A 12,239-nucleotide genomic window follows, 5' to 3' on the forward strand; every position below is an offset into this window, starting at 1 on the left:
AATGGGGTTCACAGTACCTACCTCATAACGTTGCTATGAAGATTAAAAAGTGCAATATGTGTATAACACTTAGTTCAAATGCTAAGTAAAGGGTAGCTAATAAATCATAGCTAGCACATGGGTGACAGATGGGTAAAGGAGCAATGTGGGTGGTTCTGGTGATATTACGACCTCTGAACGTGTCTTTTCCCTTGATTTGGTGTGACAGCTAGCGAACTGAGTGAGAGAACTGAGTGAGAGTGGCACATAAGGAGCCCAGCCAAGACATAGGCTTCTTAGTCACCTCAGTCCCACGTGTCCCCCGCACTCTCTTCCTCAGCGTGTCACCACTCGTGTGCCAGCTGCTCCGGCCCTGCCGCCTCTCAGTGTACTGCCTGCAGCGCCCCCCAGGCTCTGCGCCAAGGCCACTGCCTGCCCAGCTGCGGAGAGGGCTTCTACCCCAACCGCGGGGTCTGCAAAGGTATCGTTGGCGTCACCCTCATTCTTGAGAGACTTTCCCATCGCGAGGATGTAGATTGAAGTTACTTTCCGGGGCAACTTTTCCTCTAGTGTATCCCATATGGTTATGTATGCATTACATGCCTTTTTTTTTTTTTTTTTCATTACTAAGGGATAATCTGAAAAAAAAAATCACATTGGAATATTTGTGAAGACATCCAAAAGGTCTTGATTTTTCTGGCTATCCTTGAGAGGAATTCGCCGTACATTAACACAAAACCCAACTCTTATTTCCTCCTTTTTCTATTCTCCAAGATGTGCTAATGGTTTTCTCAGTGTTCATTTTGTTTTTCCCTGAAGAACTTCTTGTTAATGATATCGCTGAGCAAACTGAGAGTTACTAGCAATGCCTCTGGGCTGAAATAAAATGGAAAATCTTAAATACCTGTTTGCCAAAAAGGCTTTGGGCTCTTTGGGAAGGCAGATTCATTTGAGCCTTTTGAAACTAGAACATTGGGAGCAAACATTTTAATTAAGTGAAGTTAATTTACGTTTATTTATACGTAGGGCACCTTGGAAAAGAATATGAGGACAGTTAGCAGAAAAATATACTTAAAACAGGGCAGTTGCAGTAAATATTATGAAGAAGAAAATTTAGAGAATCTTTTAAAGTACAGGAGAGTTTATTATATCAGAACATGGGTGTGAGAAATTCTGAGTACTCTCTTGGGCTCGGATTTTCACCAGTAGCCAAGGAAAACCAGAAACTGTGATGGATTGTCAAATTCTTGTTGCTGCTCCAAAGGGGCCTCTTCCTTGTCTAGAAAAGCAGCCTTTTCTCACATAAATTCTAAGAGAAATTTGTTGCCTGGACCCCTCTTTAGTGGGTGATGGATGACATAATGGATAGTAACACAACTACCATTTTTGCCAAAAATACAGTAATGGCCTTTATAGGAATGCTTCTTAAAATCATCCATAAAAACTGAGGCCATAATGTTAAATCGTTATCCACTGTATGTGAATCTCTGGAGAACCAAGCCAATATTGTCCAGTGTGCTATATTTTTTTTCCATGATCTAGTCTGGCAGCCTTTCAGGACCTGAGAGATTTGACTAGTTAACATCACCTTCGTTTGGCCTCTCACAAATAGTAATGTTATCACCCTGTGCTTTGTATAGAATGCAGGAAAAACAGTTTTCTGAAAGGATGTATCTGGTGAACTGGTCCAAGTGGTTTTGATTTAATTAGGGTCTCCCCTTGGTGGTAACATGTACATGATCCTTAGATTGTTTTTTGCATTTTATTCCTATTGGCAGCCTGTCATTTCTCTTGCCTGACTTGTGTGGGTCCGCAGCCCTCTCAGTGCACCCAGTGCAAGAAGCCAGAGGAAGGACTGCAAGCTGAGCAGCTGTCTGGGGCAAACATCACCTCTGGCGAGTGCCTGCCCCAGTGCAGAGCCCATTTTCACTTGGAGAACACGGGGCTGTGTGAAGGTGAGTAAGCCCGATTTGAGGACATGTTGGGTAGCTTCTGGGCTCACCTCTTAAGAGATCCTGTGAGGTGGGGCCAAAGCCAGAAGATCTTAGTTTTCCTGTTACAATGGTTCCTGGATGCTTGTGGATGGAACCCAAGACCGGCATGCGAAAGCGTGGCCCCACTGATGGCCTCCTTCCCTTTGTGAGTAATGGATGATCTTAAAGAGTGAACAGCTCTTACCCCTCTGTCCCCAGAGTCACACTCAGAAATTCCAGGGAGGGATTCTTTCAGAGACAGTGTAAGTAGCTGAGACAGACCTAGAGCTCGCTGTAGAATTCCATTTATTTGTTCTAATTTGCTGCTCTGAATATGAATTGGTCCCTTCAGGGCAAAATCTGGACTTCTGTCAAAATTTAAAAGTGATTCCCCCCATTGTCTTGGCATATCATCTACAGAGAATTGATGCCCTCCTGAATAATTTGACTCAGTAGCCTGGTCATCTGTAGGTGGTTGAGAAGATGAACAGGAGATATATACTCACCATCTACCACCTAAACCCAATGGCCTTTACCATTTTTCTGTACTATAGCCAAGTCTTTTTCCCTGTGCATAGCTTTGAGTTTTTATTTTTGCAACCTAACTGTAAGCATCCTGCAGATTCAGTTTTGTATTTTACAAGCCCACTTATTGAAGTGGCTTCAATTTTACATTGGAATATACCCTCACGTGGAAATGCTGGATTTCAAGGTTAGATGAAAAGATTTTGGACACAGGAGTTTATGGCACAGTAGAAAGTATGCAGAATTGGAATACCAAGACCCCAGGCCAGACACGTAAGCTCTCTGAGCCTTTGTATTCACAGCGTTAGAAGAGGGATAATTATTTTTCACACAAGCTTTTTGCCAGGATCAAAGGAAGTGCAGAGCGTGTAAGTGCTTGGTCAATTGTAAAGCCCCCATGATCAACTGGTATAAATCTCAGGCCATATACTCGGGTGTTCAGGAATATTATAGGGGTAACCGCCTGCTCCCTGGGAGGCACTAGGCTACAGGGGTTTGCCTGGTGCCTAAAATTGAAGAAGGGTCTGTTCTTTCCAGACATGCTGGTTTCTACCCATTGTGCATCGCCCAAACTCTCTGTGGTCCCTTCAACTCCTGTGGCTCTGTTTCCACTACCACTTGTCACTAAGAGTGACAGTGCCTTCCCAAGTCTTCGTCACTAAGAATCTTCGTCACTAAGAGTCCCAGTGCCTTCCCAAGGCTTATCACACAGCCTTCCCTTTTGATCCCAGGAGAAGTAAAGAAGAAATCTTCCCAGGCTATTCAGCGTAGTTAGCCTTTTCCTATGATTTTGATCATTATATTAAAAATAAAAAATAGGGAATTTGGAGAAGGATCAGAAAAGAGATACAAAAATGCTTAACATTTTGAAAGTTAAATTGTTAATAACAATTAGAGTAACCAGGGTCGTTCAGCCAGAAAATGATGTTCCTGTTTATTCGGTGCACATGGTAATGCAGACATTGTGAGAAGCGGCTTGTTCTTTTCACTTGGTCCTGATACCAACCTGACAGGGTCAATAGGACAACTATTTTATTTTATTTATTATCTTTTTTCCTAGTGGGACAACCGTTTTAGAGGAGAAGAAACTGAGGCTGGAGGAAGTTAAGGCTGTAACTTGCTCAATGCCATGTAGCCAGCACAGAGTAGAGTCCAGTGGGGACTTGAGTCAGCCTGACTCCAGCATCCATGCTCTCTCTACACCAGGATGCTGCTATCATATGGTCACTGAAGGGGCAAAAGCACAGCATACCAACGCTGCAGGATTGAGACATCTTAAATTTAAGAAAGCATCTTTGACAAAGGGGGGAGTTTTCTGGGAATCCCTTTATATAGACACCTCTTAAAAAGGATTAGAATCTAATCCCTCTGGAATGGTTTAGTTGTGGTCCCGTGTGAAAGGGCTAGACTGACCTCTTGAGGCCCCGTGTTGCCCCGTGATTTTAGGCTAATTAACATAATATTATTAGGTATCACACATATAGCCCTCTACTCATATTTATTACCAAATCCCACACAATCTCTGCTAGGCAGATTGTTGTACTCAATTTATAAGTGATGAGAATGTGGGAGAGGGAGGTTAATTGAGTTGCCCAAAATTCCACTGGGAAACTGAGCGTAACCACCGATTGTTTCCAACCTTACCTGAGTAGTAAGTGTGTTGATTGATGTATTCCCTGTCACTCATCCCGTATCTCAGGAAACCTTTCTGCCTCCCCACAATCTGTTCATTTTCGATTCTGCTGAAGCGTTGTCTCTGAAATCAGGCCTGGGAGCCCTGTGAGATTGCACTGGGCTCCCCTCCTCACATTCCAGGAAACACCCTTGCCTCTTCAAAGAACATTTTGAAAGGTTAGAGTTGGGTGTGTGTGTGTGTGTGTGTGTGTGTGTGTGTGTGTGCGGGCGCGCGCCACTGAGAGTTGATTTTACAGCCCTTTTGATCGCTAAGCTTTTCATAAAGAAGGAAAAAGCAACTGTTTTCTGGAACTCTCCCTCTTCCTCTCTGAGACTGCAGCACAGAGTGATTAGAATATGACTGCGGCTAATGAAAGTGAGAGGCGGATGCATTAGAGGGAGTAGCAATTTACTTGGAGTCTGAATATTGTCAGAAGTTATTATAAAAGTTTCTACTCTAGAGCTCTATGACAATCCAGGAAGGATCTTGTGGAAGATGAAGCAAATTTACTCAAGATATCTGACTAAGATCCAAGTCTGTGACGGAAAGACAAAAAATATAACATTAACAAACAGTGACCAAAGAGATATTGTTTATTATTAGCCAGAGAACGATCTGTCTTGATTCATTCCTTCTATAAATGTTTATTGAATGTTTTGTGGGTACCAGGCATTGTCTAGGCACTTGGGGTGCACGTGTGAATGAGTCAGAGGAAATTCCTGCTCTTCTGGAACTTATATGCTGGTGAGAGAGACAGACAATGAGTAAATAAATGAATAACAACACCAGCAACAAAGCCCATGGTATATATACACTTGGCTCGTGGTCTGTACTGTGAAGCCCACAGCCAGGGAATGAGGAAGGCAGGGGCTAGCTGAGGTGGGCTCCAAAGCAAAAGTGCTTTGGTGGGAAGGGTACGGAAACCTGCGTGTGTTTGTCCTGTATTTTTGACTCATTCTCAGAAATGAACTTGGGAGGGGGAGGGTGTAGCTCAGTGGTAGAGTGCATGCTTAGACATGCATGAGGTCCTGAGTTCACTCTCTAGTACCTCCATTAAAAAAAAAAAGCAAAATTAATAAATAAATAAAACCTAATTACTTCTCCCTCCCCCCAAAAATGAACTTGGTTACTTCAGAAGATGGGACTCTAACATGATGCTTCTTTTTCACATGGCCTCTATGTTTTCAAAGTGTGACCAGAATTGCTGGTACAAAATAAAATCTGTTACTAATTGTAAGAGATCATTTGAAGGCATTGTCAGTAATCAACCAAAATTGTGCCCGTTTATTAAATATCAATCTTGAGTATTAGCTAAAAGAAGGATTTTAGTGATTTTATTCAGCGTTTATCTCACCAGTTTAACTAATTGTTCACTAGCATTGATGGATTCTACTTTCTAAAACAAATGGAAAACCCAAGAAATACCCAATACCAGGGGCACTGTTCTCACAGTAGTTTATGTGACTGGTGCCTCCTGAAGTCATATAGTGACTGTGCAGCCCATGTGGATGGGTGGATGGACGGTAGGAAGGATCCGGGGCTCTGGTCAGTAGGAGGCCCCTCCTCTCTCCCATGGGTGGTCCTTGGATCACGTCAGATTGCTCAACTCAGTCTCAGAGTCTCCTTCCACTCTTATTGAAGACTTTTTTTTTTTAAAGGATTCAACTATTTTGAAAACCCAGCTTTTAGTTGAGGTTGCTCTAGAGTTGAACTTCTCATAGGAATCTCCTGGGAATCTTGTTAAAATATGGATTCAGATGAATGGTCTGGGGTGGGGTCTGAGCATCTGTATTTTAACACGTTCCAGGTGAGGCTGACGTTCCTGGTCCACAGACCTTGGTTTGAGTAAGCAAAGCCTCTAATCAAAGAAGGACAAATACGGCATTTTATCACCTGCATATTTGTTTCTAACAGTTAAAAAAAAATCCCAATTTTTATTTCTTCTCACTGCGTGCATTTTACATATTACAGAAACTTAAAAAAATCCAGATAAAGAAAACAAAAACATCTATTACTAGGTTTACCCAGATTTAACAAATAAAAATATAGGATTAGGAAATGAAAATATTTAGCAAATAAAAAAAAGAAATGTCTAGTATGTCCCACATGTTACCTGAGATATTCTAAAATATTTTTTATTGTTTATTTCAAACTAAACTTAACTTATCCTTTATTTTACATGTAAATCCTACTTACAACTCTTCTATCTTGAGATTACCTCTTTTAATCTTTTAGCATAGATTCTTATAATTATTTACATAAAAACATATAAATCACTTTATAGTTTATAAATTTTTTACAACTCAATTTTATTGGAAATTCTGTGAGTTTATATTTACTCCCATTTTATAGATGAAAAAAGTGAGGCTTAGAAAGAACTAACTTAAGAATAACATAGCAATGGGGGATCCAGGCTCTAATAGAGAACATAATTGCTCAGGAAATGTTTCCTTCTTTCCGAGCCTAGATCTCTTCTTCTGCATTTCACACTGGAACTTAACAATTTAATTTTAGGCCAGGCCATCTCAATTAATGCTCCAGCTCAATCACCATTGCTCAATCCAGCTCAATCAACAGTTTGGCAGTGGTAGAGCAGGATGGGCTATGAACATGGTCAGGATGACTAGATTAGCCTTGTAATTGCCCCGATTCTCTGGCAAATTAATGATGGATTTTTTTTTTTCAATTCCCACAAAGTTCAGCAAGAGAGTTCAAGATAATATAATTTTGAGGAAAGTACAAGTTTTATTTTTAAAATGAACTCTGTTGTGCAATAATGAATGTTACCTACGTATCTTCTAATGTATTATGTCAGTAGAAACACTGTGGTTCAAGCAAGAATGCAGAGGCAATAAACATCCCAGTCACCCCCATCCCTGCATCGCTGCCTTTTCATTGTACTTAGAATGTCACAGAACTTTCTTTGGTCAGGGAAACATCAGGGAAATTTTTGCAACTAAATTTTTCCAAGCCTTCTTTTTCTGTTGAAGATAGTATTGCCTCTTTAGGCGGGTCTTACTTCATAGGGCAAAATTGCACAAAATCAATACAGGTTTTTATCTTTTTTCCAGTTTTATTGAGATATAATTGACATATCACATTGTATTAGTTTAAGGCATACAACATAATGATTTGATATATTTATGTTGCAAAATGATTCCCACATTAAGTTTAGTTGACATCCTTCACCTCACAGAGTTGCAATTTTTTTCCTGTGTTGAGAACTTTTAAGATGTACTCTCTTAGCAACTTTCAAATAAACAGTACAGTATTGTTGGCTATGGTCACCATGCTGTATATTACATTCCCCCCAAACTTATCTCATAACTAGAATTTTGTGCATTTTGACCACCTTAACTCATTTCCCCTCCTCTTATTCCTACCCACCCCCCAGCAATCACCCATCTGTTGTCGGAACGTCATCATTCAGCCCAGCTCTTGCTCTTGGTTGTCTCTCCAACATTTGTGATTATCCAACCCACATCCTTTGTTCTCAGTGGCTCCCAGTAGTTGAGGGTGTGCCAACACCCCATCCCAAAGGGGAGGATCTTAGTCAGCACCTAGATGTTGGCTGATTGGAGCCAGACCCTCAGGCAGCAGCTCCTAAAGTGTGCAAGTGAACCTCTTTCAGAGAAAGACTGGGAGATGGGTGTTCCTGTCCACGCCCTCTGCGCTGAGCCCTGGGGTGACAGCTGGTTAAGAACTGTTCCTCTGTTTGCTACAATCCCACAGAACCCACAGACTCAAACCCTGCTTAATCACCATAGTCATCTAGGGGTGTGTCCTCTGGGCAGCAGCTGTAAAAGCCAGGGCACCAGACGGTATCCTCCCACCTCCCAGGTCTCAGAAAAGGCTAGCAGGCACTCAGCCTCTACGTGTGTGTAAAAGCAGAAGCCTGACGCTCAGGCTGCAGCTTTTCATATAGGCAAATATGTTTCTTTCAGGAGAAGACTGGGAGATGGGCGTTTCTGACCGATGCGCCTGCGCCGAGCCCTGGGCGATAACCACCACAAATCTTAGAGAGCCTGTGAAGAGCTATGTCTTTGTATGCTCTAGTCTTACAGGCCTTCTGGAGTCAAGCCCCACTGGCTTTGAATTTTTGCTTCATTGGCTTGGAGTTTTGGGGGCCCATTTCCAAGACAGAAGTCCTAAATTTAGGGTTCTAGATGTTAGATTCAAATCCTTCACTCCTCGGGGAGAAGCTGGGCGTTGTGAGTTCCCACCTGACAGTATGTTGCTGTTCCAGGGGTAGGGTTTGTGGCAAGACTGTGTCTCAGCCTTTCCTGTCCATTTTGATGTTTTTTTTTTTTTCTTTTTCTTCAAACTTACTTAACCTGTAGGAGTCACTCAGCCAATTTCTGGATTCCTTTCAGAGGGAATTGTACCATGTATAGCTGTAGATTTGGTGTGACTGTGGGACAAAGTGAACTCAGGAGCCTCCTATGTTGCCATCTTGGACCAAAATGAGTTTCTTTTTTAAATGAGAAATTCACTTTTTTAAATGAGAAATTCGGTTAATTAATGAACTTGCTTTAGGTGAATAGGAAGAAATAAAGTATATTGTGGTATTTTGATCTATGTAGTTGTTCCTAAAATTCACCAAAGGCCTAAAGGCACAGAATTTTAATTAAAGAAATAAATGGGCAGGAGTCGGCATCCTCTGTTTGAGTACGTTACTATTTATGAAGTTGGGATTCCCTTGCATTAATTGAATGAAATACGTGGCATCTCTATTAGGCAACACTCCTTAATGTAGTCCCTAGAGTGCTGACATAAGTTGTACGAATGCATGCCTTCTGGAAATGTTCAGTCTTCTTCACTTTCCCCTTCTTGCTTTGATAGCATGGGTGTGCTAGGCTTTGGGAATAGAAAGATGAAAAAGATATAGACCATGCCTTCAGGAAAGCGTGATGATGTAGGGGAGGCTGACATCTGAACAAGTGATTAAAAGAACATGATGCATGTTGTAATGACAGTAGACACAAGATTCAGGAAGAGTGCAAAGGAGACTGACTGTCTGGGTAGAGGGTATGCGGAGAAATGTGTAGGGGGAAAGCTACACCATCATGCTGTTGAAGGTCAGTGGGAGCTCACCAAGCAAGAAGGTGGAAACGGGCATTCTGGGACAGGGAAGCAGCAAGTGCAAAGGCATGGCATGTTTGGAGAAGTACCATGCATTTGGTATTCCTGTGGTATAAAGTCCAAAGCAGTGAATTGTAGAGAGTGATACTTGAGACGTGGGGGTGATTCATGTCATGAAGTGCTGGTGTGCACTGTGCTAAGGAGTTTCAAGTTGACATTATTGGTTTTGGAGAACCATTAAAAGATTTTAAGTAGAAGAAGAAGTTGGTCAGTTTGCATTTTGTAGCAATCTATCTGGTGGTTGTGTGGCAGGTAAGTGGGGAGAAACGGAGTGGGGCTGGCCAGGAAGCTGCTGCACTAACCCACATCATGGGTGATGTCAAAGGTCTGCATGAAAGATCACAGGGACAATTAAATTGAGATAGATTTGACAGAGATTTAAGAAGTAAAAATCAGCATATCTTAGATGTGTTGTGGTGATGGAAAAGTGGAAGTCTAGGGTTTTTGCCATGAGTGACTTGGTGAATGGTGAGGTAACAGGTGAGCCAGGGACTACAAAAGAAGGACCAGGTTGGCGGTAGGATGCGAGGTTGGGGGTGGACATTGAGTACAGTTTGGACGGAAGGAATGTGATGTCATAATTTACAGTAAGTAGGCAGGAGCTGAGCTTGGGAGTGGATAATGGTGGTATTGGCAGAATTAGGAATATGAGATACCAACGAAACACCAAGTAGAGATATCCCCAAGGCGGTTAGGTTTGTGTGATTAGAATTCAGGGTAAAAGTCAGAGCTGTAGACTCACCTGCATGGAGGTCATCATTAATGCTATGACTAAGTTTGCTCAAGCGTGAGAAGAGCAAGAGCAGAGGGTACAATTTGGGGAAGCTCCTCCATTCATGACGTGAACAGAGAAGGGCTGAAAAGAAATGATCAAAGAGAAAGGAGACCTAGAAGTGTGCTGTCAGTGTTTCCACCCACCCACCCACCCACTGACCCTCCTACCTGCCCCCCCACCCATTCAGTTAGCAGAAACTCATTTATTGGGAACATGTGACATGCCAGGGACAGGGACTATGACAGATACTGTGGGAATCACAGAGATTGAGAAGATGAGATTTTTTACTCTTAAAGGCTTCCCAATCTAGTAGCAGGTGGGGAGGTAAATTAAATCATTTTCATTAAAAAAAGAGAAAGAGAAGGGGGAGAGGGAGAGGGCCGGGAGAGAGAGAGAGAGAGGAGAAAAGAAAAGAAAAGAAAAGAAAAAGAAAAGAAAAGAAAAGAGAGAGAGAAAAGAAAAGAAGGAAAAGAAGGGTGAGCAAAAGGAGGGGAGTGATTTTATTTAATTTCATTCATTTCAGTGCTCATCCTTTATCACACTATCCCTACTGCATATCCTAGAGGATTTTGATGTTTACATCGTAATTCAGGAGACGTCTACCTCAAAAATTGTTTTGACATGAAAAGCCAGGAATTTTTACATGATATGGAGATAGGGCTGCTGGCCCACTTTTTGTGTCATTAAAAAGAAAAAAGAAGTAGTAGTGTTCATCACCTGAAATTTAAATAGAAAATAGAATGAACAAAAAAATGATCTGTTTTAATTGTTTTAGGTACAATTTTTACTGGAGTCAGGTTGACTGGAATTTACAACCATCTAAGGACACTTTTAGTGCTGGCACTTTTAGTGCTTAAGCAGCTCAGTTATGCTTTTTCAGAAATATACTCAGCCATCAACTGGAAAACCACTCTCTAAAAACATAGTATTACGCGGAGAAATTATTCATAGGACTTTTTATTTCATATCTCTTCCATATATGCCCTGTAATGGAGTTAGTCTTCCTTGAAGGATCTTAGACTTCAAACCAGAACTTCTGCTGTGAAATCAGCTTCCATAGAATGACAGACCCTCATAAAAGTCACTGAAATAGTGTAGACAAATCAGCACAGAATTGAAGTTTCATGTGTGTGTTTTAAAGATGCAGATGCCTGTAGTTACAGACATAGAGAATTACAGAGAAAAAAGTGCTTAGAGAGGATGGCCACCCAACATATCCTTTTCCTCTGTGCCACACGGCCCCTAGCTAGCTCATTATCTACTTGGTTTTTACACATTTCCAATGAAGGCCATTCTGAAATCTGCCATGGAGATGTTCAGTGAGGCTCATTTCTAAAATCTAGTGGGTGGCAAAGGGACTTTCTCCTGGAATTCTTGGCCAAACAACCTTTCAACTCATTTGTCCTCATTGCTTTCTTGTTTTCTGTAATTCAATAATAACCTTTATTCACACTGAGTCAGGTTATCACATCGATTCTGTGACCAAATGGAATGAAATAAAGTAAGTTGTGTGCCCATAATGCATTTATTCATCTTCTCCCGGCTTTCAATTCCACAGTGATACGCTTTGATTTCCTATTTATCAGGGAGGTGTAAGAGGAAGAGCTAGGGATTTTAACAGTCTTGTAAAGTCTAATAGGAACATATTGGTATTATCATAAATACATTGAAGTATGTAGAAGTATGTTGCTTCCCCAAATCATGCTGGAAAGCCCTGTGTTGACAATATAATTTAGCTGTTTTTTGAAATATTGCCACCTGACTTTCTAGTACATGCTGTTTCATTTTGTGTTAAACTTGCTTTAAATAATGAGATAATGTGTACCCTTCTTTTATAATAATATTTGTTCACCTATTCTATTTTGTTTCTTAAAGAGAGGAAGTGTTTTCTCAGTGATTCTGAAAATACTTGGGAAAAAATTCCTGTGACTTGTGCGAACAGAGCTGTTAACAAGGCAATCTAAAAAAAAAAAAGGAAAGGAGGGGGAATTATTTTAGAACTTGGAGCTCTGATTCTGTTTTTCATAGAGGAATAAGTATTGTGAAACAGATATAGAGCTCTACGGCGTATCCTGGGATGATGATCAAAATATTCAGCAACCAGTAAGGTAGGGTGTACTACAGTGAGGCCCCATCCAAGTGGGTACTGGCCTTAGCTCAGGAGCAGGGT

The 12,239-nt window shown here is 41.3% G+C and overlaps 1 protein-coding gene across 2 annotated transcripts in view; it reads left to right on the forward strand.

Moving 5' to 3' along the window:
- The window catches only part of FRAS1 (Fraser extracellular matrix complex subunit 1), a 408,983-nt gene that overhangs the window by 222,012 nt on the left and 174,732 nt on the right, over window positions 1-12,239 (forward strand). For both annotated transcript variants that reach the window (XM_064485618.1, XM_031432509.2), the window contains exons 17-18: window positions 320-460; window positions 1,758-1,934. In XM_064485618.1, the coding sequence (XP_064341688.1) occupies window positions 320-460; window positions 1,758-1,934 (318 nt within the window). The remainder of the gene's footprint in view (window positions 1-319; window positions 461-1,757; window positions 1,935-12,239) is intronic.

Source organism: Camelus dromedarius, chromosome 1, assembly GCF_036321535.1.
Source record: "Camelus dromedarius isolate mCamDro1 chromosome 1, mCamDro1.pat, whole genome shotgun sequence".
NCBI classification, from domain to species: domain Eukaryota; kingdom Metazoa; phylum Chordata; class Mammalia; order Artiodactyla; family Camelidae; genus Camelus; species Camelus dromedarius.